Genomic DNA, 20155 nt, shown 5'->3' with positions numbered 1-20155 from the left:
GAAAGTCTAAGCTTCAGCTGGTAAGTTAACCCTAATTAAATGTAATAATAGAGAACTAAAGTAAAAAAACAATAAATGGACCAGTTGAGGCAAAGGTGAAAACGTAACACTGATTTGCAGGACAAGGTCAAGAGCTTGAAGTTTGAGCTAAAAGTTTTGGTCCTATTTGGGAGCAAAGCAAACAGTTGCTCTGTAAAACTTGTTAGTTTTTAAATACAAAAATTGAAAGGAAAACTTTTAGAAGACATTGTATGTTTCCTTATAACATCATCTCATGTCTTCTCACCTGCATCGAGTGATAACATTTCTGTGGAGAGAACAAGGGATTTTGACAGTCTGGATTTTAGATGACAGGGAGTAATAACTGTACGTTCTGAGGAAAAGAGAAGCAAGTAATTGACACAAAGCCACTGTTACTAGAATTTGATGCTGTTTCATCAAGAACAGCACATGACAAACAGAAACAGAGGAAGGAAAGGACAGCAATGATTTCATAACAAAACTTGTTTCTGATGTTAATTCTTGTATATAACTTTGTCTAATTATCAGTCACTTCAAGATCTAGTGAAGTGGTACTAACACTGAGCTGTTCAAGAGATTGATTCAGTGCCTGACTAGTTAAAGGCTGTCAGCAGGGAAGCAAGGATGTTATTTTAGTGGGATTTTTGACTGAGCGAGCTGGGTAATACTGCACAGAAGAAGAGAAGAAGCAGGGAGGAGGGACTACAGAAGGTTTATGGAATGGGGCTAGTAATGTCCTAGGACCTAGTGAAGGCAACAGCTGCAGTAATAATTTGCTTCTTTCACTTGTGGAGTACTGCCAATTTTGAGGGGTTTTAATTTGAAAGGGACAAGAAAGATGTTTTTGCCTGCTCTAGAACCGTTAATATAACTAGAACCTAAATCTTGGTGGACTTGTGGAAAAGAGAATAGGCAAGAGTATGTCAGAAGCTGTATCAGTTGTTCTGGCAAGCTGTGTTCAGTCTGTGGGATGTTGAGTGGGCACTCCTGTTTGATGAATGAAGAGCTCTCAGGATTCCAGAGAGCATCTTGCAGACAGAAAGCATACTAGCTGTTGCCAGACCATGTAGTAAGCAAGAACTTTAAATTGATTTGGGATACTATTAGGACACAATGTAACTGCTTCAAAATCAGAAGCTATCCTAATTAAACTTTGACAGAAAGGTCCTGAAGTAAAGTTAAGGTAATTGGACGTAGATGTGTGAAAAACTGAACTGAATCTTCTTGGAGCAGCTATTACTATGGGGGGGGGGAGGGGGGAAGGCACTCTGATCTGTGTCAGCGATGGTCAGTGATACATTTATGATTCAGAGTTTGTTAATTTTGGTCCCTGCTCTATTATTATAAAGCCTATACAGCCAATCCAGGACAAATTCTAGGAATAAAGTTTAGTGTGAATATTCAGCACAGAAAGCTGTGCTGTACAAGGAAACTGCCCAGCTCTTCTGAGACGCTAGTTTATAGGCTTCTGAAAATCACTTTGTATGACTGATGAAAAAGTCAGGGGTTACTTAGAGCACTTTTAATATTAAGATTATTGCTGCACAAAAGAGGAAATAGAAGTTCTTTATTTTGCATATAACAGTTCTCTTGCGCAGTTGACATACTATACAAGTGCTCATATGCATGTGTTTTCAGTCTGTTACGATAAAAAAAAAATCCCTTGTATTTACATACCTATAGACTGCAAGTTATCTGTTAAACTAAATAAGCCAGCTGTTAAGCAACATGTGGACTTGTATACACATGCAAGTACTGTTTACCCAAAAGCATCTACTCAATAACTTTTTCTTCCCAAAAGACACTGTTTCTGACTCTTTAGTTCTCTTTCTGTGAAATCCTTTGATTTGGGTGGTTTATCAGATGTTGTGAGTAGTAGTTTGCCAGATAAATTAAAGTTATTAAACAAGTGCTTTTCTCTTTTTTTTCTTTTTTCTTTTTTTTGTGTTCAATTTAAGGTACATCTAAAAGATTCAGAGGTTCTCTTCAAATTCCTTTCAATTTTATGGACTTACAGTTATAACCTTTCAAACCATCTGAACTATGAAGTCAATGCAATGTTACAGACTCAAGCTCTATATATTGGCTATGCACTGCTTGAATCACAGACATACCAAAAAAAGAAACAGTTGCTATCGCCATCGTCTCCAGGTAAAGTAAAACAGTATCTATCTCTCATCTACAGACTTAATCACAGTATTTTTTAATTTTGTGCAATTTTACTATATTTTATACCATGAAGCGTATCTATAGTTATTTATGTTCAGCTGCACTAGGCTGAGGCAGCTCTCTTTCTTGCTGATTCACTGCTGCGGTTACTAGCCCAAGCTTGGAACTAGGTGAAACCACTTTTTTTCTTAATCTTAAAAGTGTTAAAGAAACACAGTCCTGTGCTGAAGAAGTCAGTTACAGCACCTTACTTTCTGTGCAGTATAAGGATGTGGCAGTCAGTAGCAATATATGAACTCTCTGAGCTTAAACGTTAATATAAGGACTGTGATGAAGAAGTTCAGAGCCATGGATCTGTGAGATTCATGTTGGTTTTGTGTACTCTAGAGATTTATAGTGAAAAGAGATGACTTTTTAGTTCCAAAGTAATGTTGATGCCTCTTCAGGGACAGATACAGTAAAATTCTGACCACTCATTTTATTCTGTTGTCTTTTCCTCCTTCCTTCCCTCACTCTTTTTGCAGTGGTGATATCTTTGCTAATTAACTTGGGTAGTCCTGTGAGTGAAGTTCGAAGGGCTGCTCTCAAGTGCCTCCATTCCTTGAGAGGGATAAAGGAGTCTCTATTTCATCCTGTTCTTCAGCATTTGGAGCAAAAGACAGAAGAGATCATATCTGACCCTACATACATAACACAGGTATTTTTGTTGTTAAGGTGTACATTAATACAAGTTTTGTCTGCTGCTGTGAGGTCCCATCTTTTCTAAAAGAAATCAAGTTAACTGGGAAGGTTCATTGTCATCGTATACTACAGTAGACTGATTTTTTTTTTATTTTTTTTTAAAGGACTATGAAAACATTCAAGTGATTTATTACATACAAAGAATTGAGAATATCAGTCAAATAAGAGGTATTAACTTGTGGTTTATTTACAGATGAAGAATTCTGTTTGTATCTAGATTGCATCATTACGAAAGCATTGAATAAACATTGTTTTAAGGCATTTTTATTGCAGGGAAATAACTTAATTTTCACTTTGTTAATGAGCTAGATTATGGAAACTTTATTTGAGGAGCTTGAGACACAACCAAAACAGAAATCCCAGAAGAAAAAATTGTTGGAAGCTTTGGAAAGCATACTCGATTGTGTACAGAACCCTATTTTCCCGTCATATATTGCAAGAAACTTAATGAAAATTCTTCATGAAGTCCATGGTGAGGTAAGTGCCGCCTTTCTAGTTGTTTTATGGGTTCTGAGCTTGACTGAAATGCTGAAATCAAATTTCATTTAGTAATAATGCTGTTAAATAACTTCATAATGTATTAGACTATTAGGCATTAAGATGACACCTCTAATAACATGCAGTAGTGATGCAAAGTATGATTTAATGAAACATAAAGTACTTGCATGCTCCATCCAGGAATGTAAGGGCTGCAGAATTTTGCACTGGAGTTCTTAAAGAAACTCCCTTGATGTTACTGAAAAAGACCATTTCAGAAGAAGATTCTTCCAGAAGAAGAATTACTACCTTGGTTAGATATCAGTGAATATAGAGTTTTCTGTACAGAATTGTAATGTATTAGGTAGTACCATCAATTTTATTTGTATGTATTAACCTCCTCTTATCTAGTATTTTCAGAATTCTCTAAGTGCTGGAAAATACATGAGTTCAATGTTCAAAAAATGGATGAAATTATGAATTTTTCTTCTCTGTTCATTTGTACGTGTCTTGAAAGGATTGTGAACTGCATAGAGGATGAGCATTCTTGCCTCACATTTGGGTTTTGTAGGAGACTAGTCATAAATCGGTGAAAAAAATTGCCTTGTTTCTGTACTTTAAAAATATGAAATACTACTCTGCAAAGGAGAATAGCAAAGTAGCAGATGAGCATGTACTCATGGTAATCTCACAATAAGTCTTGTATTTTTCCTCTTGAATAGCTGCTGCATAAAATACTGCATGCAGCGTGTTACCTGAGAGGGGATGTTGCAGTAAAATGAAGCTGTGCTATTGGAAGTTTGTTAAAATGAGAATGGATAAAAACTTCTATTATGAATTTCCTCTGTTTGCAGATGATTCTTTCTCACCTTTTGCCCGCACTAGACCGGTTGCTAGAGAAGGTTTTTCAGAAACCTGAGGCAATGTTGAAAGATGAAGTTGTTCTCCTGCATCTCATCCTTGGAAAGTTTAATGAATATTCAGCAACCCTCTTGTGCAAGAACCAGCAGAGTCTGGATTTATTTATCAAAAGTCTGCATGCTGCCAAGAAAATCTATGAAGAAATTCCACCATTTCAGATCACAGCACTTGGGCAGGTATGGCTGTATGAAAGATCTGCAATTTATTTTTATGCTTAAAGCAAATAGCGGTGTTTGGGATTGGATTTACAAGGACTCTTTCTGTGTTAACGAGTCCATAGCTTTTGGCCTGTCTTTCCTTTATTACAAGTTTTCAAGGTTTCCATAGTGTCTTTGAAACATCTAAACAGGCTGCAAAACTTTCTTAAACTTACCAGAAGGAGAAATTGCTGCTCGCTTTATTTCTGCATTTTGACAAGTACAAGTAAAGAGCAGAAATATCATTGTATTTGCATGCCAACGAATACCTGTATCATTGCCTGCAGATACTACTGTTCCGCTGTCCTTAGTTTTTGTCAGGCAGGCAGGAGCTTTACTTCATGTTTTTCTTCTGAGGAAAAATTGTGAAGAAAATACAGTAGGTGGGAAATAGTCTCATTTGAAGGCGGCTACCAATTCAGGCCCTCTATTAGCGTATACTTACCAAGGCTGGCAACAGCAAGTCTGTTCCCCCCACCAGGCAAGCTGTGTGAAAAATTTCAGGAATTGGTATGTCTGATGGGTATTTCAGAAGTATGTGCTTTGCATCTAAGGATTCCTGGATATATACAAATACATAGTTAATATGCACATTTTGACGATGTATGTTCATACTAACATGCGTGTGTGGTTGGGTGTGTCGTACATAATCCAACATACCTAAGTTCCATAGCTTGTGATTTTGTTACCCTCTTACAGTAAACCTCTTTGCATCCTTTCTTTTTTCCCTTTTGTAGATTACTAAACCATTCTTCGCAGCTGTGTCAGATGGGATGGTGCAACAGAAGCTATTAAGAGTATTGTTTGACTTACTGTTAAACTGTAAGAACCCGCTTTGTGCCCAGACTATTAGCAGTGTTTTTAAAGGGGTAAGTGGCAAACTCCAGAACACAGAAATACGTTCAAACTTGTTGCGGTGGTTCTGTGTTGCTACATTAAGTAACACTTGTTGTTTATATCATTCATAGCATGAAAGGAATCAGAAACTATTTGTCACATAATATAATTGTGTTAAAGGATGGAAAGTTTGTTGAATGACTGCTTTTAGAAGGTATTTCTTCAAAAGCCATGCATCAGTCATTTACTATACTAACTACCTGAATGAATTCAGCAGAAGTCACTTTCTGCTGCACTGATTTTCATTTTCTGGGTACAAACTGCTTTTGTACTGTTACTAGGAGACTTCTCCCAACGTACATTCTTTGTAGCTTTCATATCGCAATTTATTGTATTACATGGCTTTGAAATCACTTCCTCGTTTTATTTGCTATAAGAACTACAAGTAGGACAGTCATTCAGAGACTGTGGTGATATGACTTGAATATGTGGATTATATACCCATATGTGCATGAAAGGGACGTGTTTAAAAGAAAAAAAAAAAAGGAGGGTGTATAGATGTGTGATATGACACGTTGTTCATTGGTACTTGCATTATTGTTCTTTGTTTCAGATTTCAGTGTGTGCTGAGCAGATCGTCAGAGAACTGGAGCCTCCTGAGAAAACCAAAAGTCTGGCCACTGTTCAGCAAACTAGAAGGCAGAAAATGCAGCAACAGAGGTAAAATAACTAGAAATCCAAAAATATTATCTGTACAGTTTGAAAATGCCACTTGTTTTACTACATTTCATAGTTTGTATTGGAAGCATAAGCATCCCTTCCCCTCCACAGTAAAATAACTCTGAGCTACTTTTCACAGGAGAAAACCAACCCGTGTTGCTGTTTGAGAACCAATGGAACTATAGTCAAAATTTAAAAAAAAAAAAAATTCCCAGTATTTTTAATGTTGGTATTTGCTCTTGGAGAATCTGGCTTGACACAGTTGAACAAGATTAATTTTTGTAGGTATTAAACTTGGTTAGTAATAAAGATGTATGGACGAATTACGTACACGTGGCTGAAGCCTGAAGATGCTCATCAAAATGTTCCTGTTAGTTGTATTTTCTTTCAGTTAAAACATTAATTTTTAGATCTCTTCATCTTGTTTCTTCTCTCCATTCTCATAAGGAAGGAGCTGTTTTGTCCACTGTACTTATTCTCTTCTTTAAGCGTCAACTGTCAGCTGCTGTTGAAACAGGATATTGAGTTGGTTTTCTTTTTTTTGGACGTAGAATAGATGTTCTTATGTTCTTATTTTCCTTCACTTGACCTTTTTTAACAATCATCACCCATTAGATTGATCCATCTGTAAACTGTCTGTCAGAGTTTATAAACACACAGGCTTGCGCACACACCCATTGCCTGCATAGTCACTGGTTAGACAACGAGTAGTTCAGAAGATGCAGGTTTCCTGGATGGCAAGCAGATCAGCATTTGGACAATTATTTGGTAATAGATTTTGGTTTTTTTCCCACAGAAGGTCTGCTTCATTGTGTAGACTTTTTGTATACACAGAAGGCATGCTATACTTGTTTGTTTTGTCAAGTTTGGTCTGGATTTTCTGTTGATTGTTTAAAATGTGTTGCTGCTTCAGTCAAAAGCCCACACATTGCCACCTCTCCCAGGAGAAGCAGTAAAGGATATTACTATGTGAAAGAAAGTTTGTCTTTTTTCACTTATGTGTGTGTTTGTTCCCGGAAACACTGTACTATTTTCTTTGCAGATGTATATCCTGATTGTTTGTCTTATCTTCTTAGAAAGCCTCAAGATGCAGAACTGGCACCGGAAACAAGCCACTTCAGCTGGCAGAGGGTTATGCTTATTCTGGAATTACTGCAGCATAAGAAGAAACTTAGACGTCCGCAGGTGTTGGTACCTGCACTTTTTAACCTGCTGAGCCGGTAATCGTGCCTCCATAACACATGAGTCCTTGAGCTTTCTCTTCTGCAGCAGACACTGTAAAGCGTTAAAATATGGGCTACTTTCTCTGGCTTTGTTGCCATGTTTTGTAGCTTGCCTTTTTTACTTGAACTTAATTTTAGGTAAATCAGATGAAGGGAGTGGGAAGCTGTTACAAGTTTTTTGCCCTGTAAACAATGTGATGGGCTTTTTAAGATGGTTACCTGATGCATAGCTTCTTTTGTGAAGACTTTGTTTCTCAGGTGGAGGGCTTGGGATTCCTAAGAAGGATGACACCTGTGCTAAAACTGGCACAACTGACAGGACTTGTCTTTTGCAGAGCTATTATAATAATACCCTAAGCTTTAAAATTCCTCCCAAAACATTGTGGAACAGCCTTCATCCAGTGCAACCTAAGAAAACTATTGCTTTTCCTGCCAGCCATATCTCCAGGCGCTTAGGAAAGTTTACATATAGATTGGGTATTTCTGGTTTTGTTTTTTTTTTTTTTACGACTTGTCTTTACATAGACTGGCAATCATATTTCAGGTAATCATCTTATACTCCTGACAGTGCTTTGATAAATGTCTTTTATTAGACCAGTTGATGTATTTGAAAACAAAAGAGACACTTTTTGGCAAATGCTTTGTAGAAGCCTCAATTTAGAACTTATGTAGAATGAAGATTGCAGTTTCTTATTTGTGTTTTAATATGCAGTTTGGTCACTTATTTTTCTGTCTACCTCCTCGATTCCTAAATTTTTTCCTGAATGTATAGGTGTCTGGAACCTATGGCATCAGAAGAAGAAAATATGGAATATACAAAGCAGCTAATCCTCAGCTGCCTGCTGAACATCTGTCAGAAACTGTCTTCAGATGGTAGCAAGATCCCAGCAGGTAAAAATTGCCAGACTCATTTCTTGGTACTTCTCTCACCAGTACAGCATTAAAACAGTGGCCTCTAACTTTTTTCTTCTATGAGTCTACGCTGTATTGTTGAGGAGAGATAGGCTCCTTTACAGGGTATACAAATTTGCCTTCGTAATAATTTTTTGTAGACCCCTTAGGTATGGTCTGCAAATTGAAACCAGTGCTTGAGTGTACTGTTTTTATTCCTACGTCATTGACCATTAAAGTGTTAATCTGTGAATATTTTTCACTTGCAGATACCCTTGACAAAGAAAAATTCAATGTGGAAGTGATAGTTCAGTGCATCAGGATATCTAAAATGCCCCAGACACACCACCACGCACTGCTGCTCCTTGGTGCTGTTGCTGGCATGTTTCCTGTAAGTAGTACCTGAAATTTATGTGTCGGCTCTTCTCTTTAGGTTCCAAATACTGGGAAGAGTGAAGAATGTATAGAGCTGTTCTATGGGGAGAAACTTTCTGAAAGGAGCAAGAGGCAAAATTTACAGGTTCCCTGCTCTTTTAGGGCTTTCCATTCCATTTTACTTGAAAACAAACCTTTGTTTTGATGCTTTGGTCACTAGTCACTTATGAATTGCAATGAAGCGCATTAGAAATGGAAGAAGCTTTCTGACAACAGCCCTGCCTCACCTTCCCGCTGTGGCCAAAGTTCTCGTGCATTGTTTCTTCTTTCCCCCGCTTTTTCATAGACATGAGAGAAAACATGTAGCCCGATAGCACATGTATTCTTCCAAGTTCCTATCTTGTACAACACTGAGAAATGTAGTTGTAGTTGATGATAAAACCAGGTTGGTCTGATTTTAATTGACTGAGAAACAGGCCTTTTCTACTATGGATTGAAATTTGACTGTACACTCACTCTTCTAAGTAAGATTCTTTTGCTTTGGAACTATAAAAGCAGCAAAATGTATCCAGATGTATCAAACTCAGTTTGCATCTTTATCTTTACCTCAGTACTTTCTCCACACATTTGGAATGAGAGCGTTTTTCCCAAAAAGCAAAATGGGAATATTTTTGAGAAATTTGTGGAGGATTTGGCTTTTTTATTGTTGGGGTTGTTTTTCTTTGTCGCCATCTTACTGCCATCACCTGCTATGGAACCGAGCTTTTATTCTACATTAATATTGGCTCTTACAAGATTTTCAAGGTCAGAATACAAGGAAATATTTTGTATGAGTCTCATCTCTCTTTTTAAATCTAAAACACTCCTTCAGTTCACTAAAACTGAATGAAAAACGTGCCCATAACTTCTTGCTCTGAGTTCTGACAAAATCTAGGAAACTAACTCTTGAGCTAGGTGACACCTCTAGTCCAGCCCTCTTAAAATTAATTACTGTGGTTACAGTCTAGCCCCCCAAAAAGCCCAAAATTAAAATGAGCATGGTTGGTTTCCATTGTATGAGTGTAGATATTGCAGATGTTTTACAGATATAAAAAGGGTGGGTGGGAAAGGTGTGAAAATCACTGGAATCTGTGCCACACTCACATTTGTGCTTCTGCAAATCTCCTCATAGCTGATTTTGCTTGTCATACTACTATGGCACTGAGTTGAAGAATACAAAGTATTTAATCAGACTAAACTCTCAATTTCCAGTCTTTAATTACTTGCTTAGAAGTGTATCTTGGTTTCTAAGTAATATTTGGAACTCTAACAATCACACAGTAAACAGCTTTAAGGGACACTATACATTTAATATTAGTTTAGTGGAGATTCTGGAAGATACTAATGATTCTCATTTTCTTTTATAGGAATCTAGTGGCATTTGTGGGAAGGAGAAATGCCTTAAGGTACAATATGTAGAGCAGCACAGTTCAAAAAATAAACTAATCTCATCTGTCTTCTTTTCCAGGATAAAGTTCTCCATAACATTATGCCCATTTTTACATTCATGGGAGCAAATGTCTTGCGTCTGGATGATACTTACACGTTCCAAGTAATTAATAAGACAGTGCAGATGGTTATTCCTGCTCTTATACAGGTAAATTTGTCTACTTAATGGAAAGGAGTAGAAAAAAGTGAACAATAAGATTATTAATTAAGTAGAGTAAATGGTTTAGAATATCAGTGGTAGAATAAGCTGCAGCCTATTCTAGGATTATTTTTAGATAGATATTAAATGGTATATAATAACTATATTAACAGACTACTCCTCGTCTGACCAACTCTGAGTTCATCAGACTACTGCTTCTTTTTAATCTTACGAGCACCTGCACTTTATAAATGGTTTAGCCAAAACAGTATTACAACTGTACCTAAAGAGGACCTGAAACATACTTTAAGTTCAAGTTTTTGCAGGCAAGTTCAGTAGAGGAACCATTGGAAATAAGAAGGAGGTTATTAGTCCTATAATAATATGTCATGGTCATATCAATAGTAGACGTAGTCTGAAGGAAGTGGAAAGGTAAAATATTTGACAAATGCTTTTATTCTTCCAGCTGGTGTTTGTGTGGGTTTTCTTGTTTTTGTCTGGACATCTTATAAACCAAAACAAAAATACATCATTGTTTTTCAAAGGGGACGTTTTTTCTTCAGTCAGATTTCACTTGCACCTAATAAATCTTAATTCTAGAGTCATTCATAGATTTAAACATGAAAAATGCCATATAAATTTCTTATGTAAAAATGAATTGGGGAGGGGGGGGAAATTTCTTCTTCTAATAATGGGGTGAGGATTTCCCAGTGTATTTTTTAATGATATGTATACATATTTTGCATCCTCTTGCAGATCTCTGTTAGAGAAATCAAGTTGCTGTCTCTTTTTTAATTTTATTTTTTATTTAAAACCTTTCATAGCAGCCATCACAAGTTTCTGTGACAAATTATTTATGGCACACACAATTATTACATGTGGGGAGAGCCTAATGTTACTCACCTGAGATCATGTAGCCTACTTGTATTATTTTTACTAGGCCCTTGAATCCAAGACCCTATCTATCAGGCTTACAGGCAATGTTTTCAGAAGGACATGGCATTGCTTTCCCTTGAAAACGTCCTGCTTGTTTCAGCTGATGCCAAGTAACATTTTTTCTTTTTTTTTTCTTCTTTTTTTCTTTTTTCTTCTTTTTTTCTTCTTTTTTTTTTTTTTTTTTTTAATTTTATTTGAAGCATCTTCCTTAAACACTGGAAAGGAGCTGTGTGACTGAAAACCGTTTATTTTGGAGCACTTACATTTTCCTTGAGATTATGGTTTTGGTAATGCTGTTATCAGGCACGTAGCGCTTCCTCTCATTTTCTGAATTTACAAGAAAGAACTTGTACTTGTCTGCAATAATCTGTTTGAACTGCTCTACCTGTTTGTACATAGGCTGAAGACAGTGATTTGTCAGAGTCCTCCGGAAGCGTGGAAGAGGTGGTGGTAAAGATCATTTGTGTGTTTGTGGATGCCTTGCCCCATGTACCGGAGCACCGACGCCTGCCAATCCTGGCCCAGCTGATCACTACGGTGGGAGGAGACAAGTTCCTCTGGGTTCTCCTGGCGCTGCTGTTTGAGCAGTATGTGACCAAAACTGTGACTGCGACATCAAGCACAGACAAGGTTAGAAGACTAGTGGGGTCAACTTTTTCCTCAAGAGACTCATCTTCACCTTTCTGTTCGTGGTCTTGCCTTTAAGAAGGTGCAAGATAAAATAAGTAGTGAGCTCTGAGCTTGTGCTATAGCAGAACCTGATGGTGATGTTGACTACGGTTTGTATTGCAGATACAATATTGTTTCGTCCTGGAGCCTGAACAATAAATCAGATCATATTGTACAGAAATCCGTGACCTGAAGAGCTCATAATCTAATTATGAAGTGCTTCAATATTTTTAAAGTTTGTTTTTTTTTTTTTTTCTTTGACTGTGTTTGTGAAACATGAAACTGGTCTTCCTGCACAGACCAAGATAAAAACCCTATTACGTTTTTGTGTAGGCAGGCCCTCGGATTAGGTGAAAGCATAGTTTATGGGGAAAACTAAAAGAATTATTAAAGGAACATTGGTGAGAAGATGCAGTCTTTGCTGTAGCAATTTAATCTCTTTCTACACCCTCTGGAACTATGTTCTCTCCAGAGCTTGCTGCTGTTACCTTTGGTGTTAATCCTGGCAGTATCCAGCTCACCATGGCATTTTCACAAACTCACTGATAAGTTTTTGAGTCTTTTTATCATTATTAGTAATATTTTTTTTTTAATTCTTGAAATATTTTTTTCTTCAAATTTCTAAACCATAAACAGGATGCTGTTCTGGAAGCAGACACTGAATTTTGGATTTCCATCTGTTGCGAATTTAACGTACGTTCTCAGTTCCAGAGCATGATGAAAATAATCCAGTACTTGACAGAGCTGCCAGAGAACAAAGAAGGTAACCACAAAACAGAGCCAGCAAATGCACGTAAACCTTCCTGTTACAAGGGACAGGGGGTAATGGTTTTAAACTAAATGAGAGTAGATACAGACTAGGTGTAAGGAAGACATTTTTTACGCTGCGGGTGGTGAAACACTGGCACAGGTTGGCCAGAGAGGTGGTGGATGCCCCATCCCTGGAAACATTCAAGGTCAGGTTGGACGGGGCTCTGAGCAACCTGCTCTAGTTGAAGATGTCCCTTCCAACCCAAACCGTTCTATGGTTCTATTACTCCTCTAGACAGAAGACCAAGGGATGCAGAATTACTCTAATGACTTCTTTTTTTTTAATAAAATTACTAAGATAATGCAATTACTTTTTTTGTAATCCTTTTAATTATAGATTAATTTGAGCACTTAGAATCAAACAGTAGTCCTCATTTAGAAGGTACAGTAAATCATTTAGTTGAAATAAAAAGCTATTATTCATAGCAGGCAAGATCACAGGGACTACCAGTCACTTCTGGGGTTTTTTAAGGTTTCATTTCTTTCTACTACAATATAGTGGAGCAATAGTTAAACAATATCTTTTAATACTTTTCCAGTCTGTTATTTCAAAGAGCATTGGGGAAGGTGGGAGAGGTTTGTTTGTTTGTTTCTTTTTAACTTAGAACTTCCCGTATTTGTTGTTTGTATACATTTCCTCAGCCAGGAAGGACAAGGTAATGACACTGAAAGCAGTTTTCCCAAATAGGTGATGCACAATGTATGTGGTCCTGCTCAAAAGTCTCTCGTGTTTGTAGCCAGTGTACCACAGCTTCAGCACCAAGAAAAAAGATTCTTCTTCACGTAAAAATGATCAGATGGAATAGCAGTGAAATGGCGCTACTTCTTTTGAGGCTGTTGAAATGAAAAATTTATCTTCTGTGGTATTTCAGAGCATCTTTTTTGGAACTTTGACATGATTTTGGATACTGCAGAGTGACTATCCTTGATAGGCATCTGACTGTAATTTTAGTTTGTTTCTGTAATCAGAAATCAAATGTCTTTTTCTCTTGGCTGCACATTTGTTTTGTGAATGTTTTCGACAGATGATCCTGGGCCAAAAAAGTCAAGAACATGCAAGACAAAGCTAAAAAATCAGGATGGGCAGCTCTTTAATGTGGAGTCTCACTCAGACAAACAACTTCGGCATTTCAAATTCTTGTCGGTCTCCTTCATGTCACAACTTTTATCCTCTCAGAGTTTTGTGAAAAAGGTAATAATGGCAGATTGCTTTTAAACTAATCACATTAAGTAATTGTGCCATACTGTAACAGATGAGGTTTAATTTGCTTTTTAGTACGGCTTTATATTCAAAGGGGATGAAACAATACACTGTCCAGTGTATCTTGCTGACACCTTTATTGACACAGTTTTGAAACCTCTCAGGCTTTTCCAGATAGACTCCGTTTGTGTGACAAATAGGTAACAAAGTGAAATTCTGGTCCCAGTGGATTCCCACTGGCTTTATGGAGTCTGGGATTTCACTCGCAGTCTGTATAACTTCAAGTTTGGTGTCAGATTCATACTATTAACTCTGAAAAGACAAAATAGATGTTACAAATTTTAGGCTTTGGCTCTAGCTGGAAGTAGTTCCCAAGTGTTTCAACTGAACATTATACGCCAGCATGAAATGTATTTGCTACTGTGACTGTATGGCCTAAGATTCTCAGATTTTCTTCTAGAATGATGGCTTAAGTGCAAATATGGGGAACTCATAACAGTGGACATTTCATTCAGAACAAACTAATTTGCCTATACTGGGATATTAACTTAATGAGGGGATGTAAGTTTTATACTTAGCGTTTTCATTCTTTCCTTTTAAACCAGATAGTTGAATGTGAAGAAACAGAAGAGCTGCAGAAGTTGGAACAGAGGTATGCATTAAATCTGCTCCACTCCTCCTTTTTCTAGCTTTTACTGCAACCTGGGAATATTTTTTTAAATGTAATCCCATTAGAATATTTTTTTCCCCCAAGGATACTTTTAATGTTGTCCTCAGCAACAAGTAGTATTTATTATATGCAAGTTATTTGGTTTTGGTTTGGTTTTGGTTTGTTTTGTTTTCAATATGATGTGGAGTTTTTATTTCTGAAAGCTTGCTCTACCCAATATCCACTGTTCTGTATTTCTGATAGCACTTACTTACATACTTGGCCATAACTATTATGCTATTGATGATGGAGTCTCTAAAAGAATTCCAGATTTTTAGCAAAACATATTGTTTCATTTGTAGGGGGAAAAAAAAAAAATCATTATTCATGGGTGCCCCTATATTGGTGTAAGAAAATTACCAGTAATGACAGTTTTAGTCATTGGGCTGTAACAGCCAATGATGCAAAATTGAGGGTTTCTTTTGCAGAGGCTTAACTTTTATGTTTGTTCTAAGTGAAAAAGGGTGTAGGATTTATTTTAAATGCTGTGTTCCTTAAATGCTCATTTTTAAACATCTGTATCCTCCCAGGTTGTTTTTGTTTTAAAGTAGAGTTCTTAAGTAGAATTACTGTTGTATGTAGATGCTAATTTGGGGGTATCAGGTAGATTTCTTTAATGTGCACGTGATTTTCCTTATTGCCGTAGCTTTTTGTTAATATGTAGATGTGATTTGCTAGTCTCTCCATTAGGTGTTTTGTTTTCCTTTATTGTTGCTGTTTTGTGAAATTTTATGCTTTCCAGTAATAAAGTTGACTTCTTCAGTGTCCTTGTTACTTACTAAGAGATGCTTCCTTTCCACCTAGGCTATTAGAAGAAGTTCTTCACTATATAAACACTGTGGCATCTTCAGTGGAAGGAAACGTGGACAAGCCAACAGCCAAATTTTGGAGGGTTCTGCTTAACAAGTCCTATGATATGCTGGATAAAGTATGTCTCATTAGCCCTCGTGTTAGCAGTGGGACATTTCTGCTTTTGCTTAGTAATATGATTATAACCTTTGTAGGATTTCTTGTTGGATTAGTACTAATCTTTATTGGATGGTCTGCAACCTGGTGCGTCATTGTTTAAATTTATCTAACAACTTTAATAACTACAGCTAACAGCTTAGACAGAACAACCAGAAAAAAAAAATCAGGAATGCTTATTTCCTCTAGTTAGTATTCTACTGCCTGGAAGCAGTCATTTCCCTGTCGATCTGGTGGAGAAGAATGGCTTTTGGCAGCATTTCTCACTGTTAACTCAAAATGATTTAACTAATGTTAATGGAACTGCTGTGTATTTCTACCTGGAATTTAAAGGAGAAAAAATCCTTATGCTTTTCTTTCTAATCCTTTTCTGATCAGAAGTATATTTGTGGAATTGGACTGGCTATCTCATTGCATGCTGTGGAACATGTGTCTTTTCACAGCTTGGATTTTTTTTTTTTTTTTTTGCCTGTGAAGCATATTCCAGTTTTCATGATGTACATGCACAGGGCACTACCAGCAGTATTTTAGGCTGCAGAGGGATAGCTCACCAGTGTAGTCAAAAGGAATTGCTGAGAAAATCTCAGAGCTAGTGGATATTGGCCGGTTAGCAGCCAGTGAACATACATTCAGTACTGTAACTAGAACCTGCTTTGTTCTTTTGCTTGCCTCAGATACAGCATTGCTAGCCTGTCCTCCCTTCTTTGATCCTGAAACCCACGTTGGGAAGTTGAAGAGAGTTTGCCTGTCTTATTTGAAGGCTACTGTGTCACAGTGCATGGAAGAGCGTTTATGGTATCGTTTTGTTTGTGTTTTCTTGTAGGTCAATGCCTTATTGCCAACAGAAACCTTCATCCCTGTAATTAGGGGACTAATGACAAATCAGCTCCCATCTGTGAGACGTAAGGCAATGGACCTCTTGAACAATAAAGTGCAGCAGCGCACAAGGTGGCAGAAGAGCCAGGTGAGGCGAAGTGCTTAAACTCGGTTCTTTTAGCAGAAGCCCCTGGAGAGAGATTGATGTCGAAGTGGTTTGCTGAATGTAAAGACGTCAAGTACCACTGTCAAGTCTGGCCGGCAGCTCTTGAGTAGTGAGACGTAGGCTACCTGCCCATAGTTACCTTGCAGGTTCTGAGTTTCTAATTGTATGTCTAATGTGTGTGTTCTCTTGTCCTCTTAGATCCTGCAGCTCTTAGAGCTAGTTCCTGAGCTCATTGCTATTGTGCAGTGTAAAAGAAAGGAGGAAGAGGAGGAGCAAGCCATCAACAGGCAGACTGCTTTGTTCAGCCTCAAGCTACTCTGCAAAGGTTTTGGCACAGAAAATCCAGTGCCGTTTGCACCTGTTCTGAAAACTGCCATTGATCTAATTTCTTCAGAGAAGGAGGAAAAGAATGTGATGGGAAGTGCTTTGCTCTGTATAGCTGAGGTCACCTGTACACTGAAAGCCCAAGCAATACCTCAGCTTCCAAGGTACTGTTGGGTTCTTTTTAACAGAACCAACTGCAGCAGGAATTAGTTATACTAAAATGCATTACTGAAGGAATGCTGATGAAGGCCAAGTGGCAGTCTGCCCACGTGTGTGTTTTGCGTAGATAAGAATAAAGGTATTCGTAGTGCTTGAAGGTGCTTCCTGGTCGTAGAAACAAGAAACTAGCGGGGAAGTTGTAAGAGTTTTATAATCAGTAGAGTTCCTTATGGAGAGGCAGTCTTTTATGGCTTTAGAAAAGTCAGACCATACTCTGTATTTTTACTGTAGAACAGATTGCATTTGAAAACATGAGAACCAATACAGTTGGAAACCCTGCATGTTACATTATTTTATTCTCCCTATTCAAGAAGAATTCAAGCATCTAACTTGTTGCTTTTAAGACTGTTTTATCTCATTACAAATATAAGTTTCTTATTGACATTAAATCTTTAAAGGTGGGGCTTTGAGCAACCTGATCGAGTGAAAGATGTCCCTGCCTATGGCAGGGGGGTTAGACTAGATGATCTTTAAAGATCCCTCTGATCCAAACCATTCTACGATTCTGTGATTCTAAAGCTAATATTCTTCATTAGCTTCGAAAAAATGAAATACAGCAGAAGAGCCCAGAATACTGAGTTTTCTTAAATACACATGTAAAAATTCATGTGAAAATTGTCCCTGCAGGCTTAACAGATGGATTTATGTGATAGGAAATGTGCCTCCAAATGGTCAGTGGTTTTACCTTTCTCTATTTATGCTTGGTTATTCACAGGCTGATGCCAGCACTGTTGAAGACTTTAAAAAATAAGAAGGAGCTGGTCTGCAATGAGATTTACTTGCTGAGTGCCGTCACTGCTCTGCTGAAGGTTGCAGAAACATTACCACACTTCCTTAGTCCTTATCTTTTGGATTGCTTGCTGCAGGTGAGCCATCTGACTCCTACAGATATGTAAAGGGGGACAGGATCTGCCCAGTTCCTAGAAGAAGCTACAGAAATTACTTTTTTCTCTCTGAAACTGAAGTAGGAGAGTGTGCCAGCTATGTGGAAGGTTGTAACGTATTACTCTTCTACTCACCTTCTTATGCAGATAACTAAGATTCAGAATGTAAGAGTGTCTCCTACTCCTCCCTCTGATAGGTCGTAGTTTGACTCTTTGGAAAGGGAGATGAATCCTGAAGGATCGTTCTGTAATATCCATGATGTGTGTATCTAACAGCTCTAGTAGGGTAATTCTGACCCCCTGCCACTGACATGCGCATGTTTTCAGTGTTTGTCTTCTGAAGACAGAGAAGCTCTGTACACAGACATCCTAATGTACGGTGCTCCAAGTGGTGCAAACAGTAAAATTCCCGTCTGACACTTGCAACAGACAACTACTGTAAAGTAAGTTCTTGAGTTGTTCTAAGTATGCCTAACTTTTGTTGGATTTCCTGATAGGTTGTCCGCTTGGAAAAGATTGTGGTCGAGTTTGGTCCTTCTTCCCAGATAAGCTTACGCGTAACATCGTTGAAAACTATCCTAGCTACAAGGCTTGCTCCCCGAATACTCTTGCCAGCAGTTACAAAGTGTTACAGTGAAGTGGCAAATACCCGGAAGGTAAGGATTTTCTCATTCTTTTGAATTGTGATTAAAAAGAAAGAAAGAAACAAAAGAAACAAGCAGTGCAAAATTCGGTTCAACTGTCCCAGCTGCGTCCCCTCCCAGCTTCTTGCCCACCACCAGTCTACTCACTGGGGCAGCAGCGTGAGAAACAAAGAAAGTCTTAACACTGTACGAGCACTGTTCAGCAATAGCTAAAACACTGGTATGTTACCAGCGTTGTTTTGGTCACAAATCTAAAACACAGCACCATAGGAGCTGCTGTGAAGAAAATTAACTCCATCCCAGCCAAACCCAGCGCAGTCTTTATATATCTCTGTTTCCTTTTGTACCGCAGTGGTGATTCAGGAAAGTTAGACCTGGGAGAAATGCACCGGTTTAATGTCCTTAGCATGTTAGGTGATGAATGCTTGAGAGATCGTCCCATTCATAAAGGCTTTGATTTATCAGCTAGGAACACGAGTTGAGTCCTAATTTTCGTCTGGGCTTTGCTCCTGTCTCATAGGTGCAAACCTTTCAGACTTAACTGGTATCTCCAGTATTGGAGAGGGCAGACCAAATAGGATTTGGGCAAATCCAAATAGGATTTCTTTTCAGGAATCCTACTAACTTAAGCCCCCAAAAAGTACAGGAAAAAGTTTATTTATTTTATCGACAGTATTTTAATGAGTAAATGTACGAAGTGCAAAAATCCGATTCCCTTGTTATGTTTCTCGGTTACTGTCAAATATCACAGTTGCCTCTGCCTTGCTTTGCTTTTGTTTTGGCAGAACTGCCTGGGTCCCCTTATGAACATTTTGAAGGAGCATATTGTTGGTATGGAGAAGGAGCACCTGATCTCCCATCAGTCTGAGCTGACGGCATTTTTCATGAAAGCCCTGGACTTCCGAACAGAGCATGCCCAGGTGGCTTGTTTAGGGGGATGAACAGCAGCAGCTCAACCTCTACATGCTAACTCTATCAGTTGTTTTAAAAAATATTAGAAGTTTCCATTGCATATGTGCTCTGAAATTCTGGGTATCAAATATTCTGTTCTGGAATCGTTCTTGGGGTAGAAAACATTATCGTCAGGTATTTAGTCTGAAACGGGCAAAATTAAAACGGGCTTTGAAGGCTCCAATTCCTACATTTCAAACTTGGAGTTATGTTTTCTAATTTTTCTAGGATGATTTAGACGAAGTTGGCAAGACAGAGGCTTACATTATTGATTGTCTAATAAGTATGGTTATGAAACTTTCCGAGGCTTCTTTCAGACCCCTCTTCTTCAAGGTAGGAAGTTTAAATATAATTCATCTGCATCAGAATATTTGTATTTTCCAGTGCACAGACACAGGAAAGAGCTAATCTGCCTTTCACTTTCAGCTCTTTGATTGGTCCAAAACAGAGTCTACCCTAAAAGACAGACTGCTGACATTCCACCGAATAGCAGACTGCATTGCAGACAAGCTCAAGGGTCTCTTCACCCTGTTTGCTGGTCACTTAGTGAAGCCATTTGCTGAGACACTGAACCAGGTCAACATTTCTAAAACTGGTAAGTTTCCAGTTACTAACTACAGAGAGGCATTGGCAGGCTAACTCTAATTGCTGAAAGAGGTTA

The 20155-nt window shown here is 38.0% G+C and overlaps 1 protein-coding gene across 1 annotated transcript in view; it reads left to right on the top strand.

Moving 5' to 3' along the window:
* The window catches only part of HEATR1 (HEAT repeat containing 1), a 38565-nt gene that overhangs the window by 15567 nt on the left and 2843 nt on the right, over window positions 1-20155 (top strand). The window contains exons 20-41 of the mRNA XM_076334171.1: window positions 1980-2172; window positions 2715-2887; window positions 3241-3408; window positions 4263-4505; window positions 5264-5395; window positions 5977-6083; window positions 7160-7303; window positions 8079-8197; window positions 8467-8588; window positions 10080-10208; window positions 11535-11765; window positions 12441-12567; window positions 13640-13806; window positions 14421-14467; window positions 15329-15452; window positions 16314-16454; window positions 16671-16960; window positions 17731-17881; window positions 18397-18555; window positions 19329-19463; window positions 19723-19827; window positions 19921-20089. Of these exons, the coding sequence (XP_076190286.1) occupies window positions 1980-2172; window positions 2715-2887; window positions 3241-3408; window positions 4263-4505; window positions 5264-5395; window positions 5977-6083; window positions 7160-7303; window positions 8079-8197; window positions 8467-8588; window positions 10080-10208; window positions 11535-11765; window positions 12441-12567; window positions 13640-13806; window positions 14421-14467; window positions 15329-15452; window positions 16314-16454; window positions 16671-16960; window positions 17731-17881; window positions 18397-18555; window positions 19329-19463; window positions 19723-19827; window positions 19921-20089 (3376 nt within the window). The remainder of the gene's footprint in view (window positions 1-1979; window positions 2173-2714; window positions 2888-3240; window positions 3409-4262; window positions 4506-5263; window positions 5396-5976; window positions 6084-7159; window positions 7304-8078; window positions 8198-8466; window positions 8589-10079; window positions 10209-11534; window positions 11766-12440; window positions 12568-13639; window positions 13807-14420; window positions 14468-15328; window positions 15453-16313; window positions 16455-16670; window positions 16961-17730; window positions 17882-18396; window positions 18556-19328; window positions 19464-19722; window positions 19828-19920; window positions 20090-20155) is intronic.

Source organism: Aptenodytes patagonicus, chromosome 3 (assembly GCF_965638725.1).
Source record: "Aptenodytes patagonicus chromosome 3, bAptPat1.pri.cur, whole genome shotgun sequence".
Taxonomy (NCBI): domain Eukaryota; kingdom Metazoa; phylum Chordata; class Aves; order Sphenisciformes; family Spheniscidae; genus Aptenodytes; species Aptenodytes patagonicus.
Note: the sequence above shows the minus strand (reverse complement) of the source record. Positions and strands in the feature narration are given on the sequence as shown.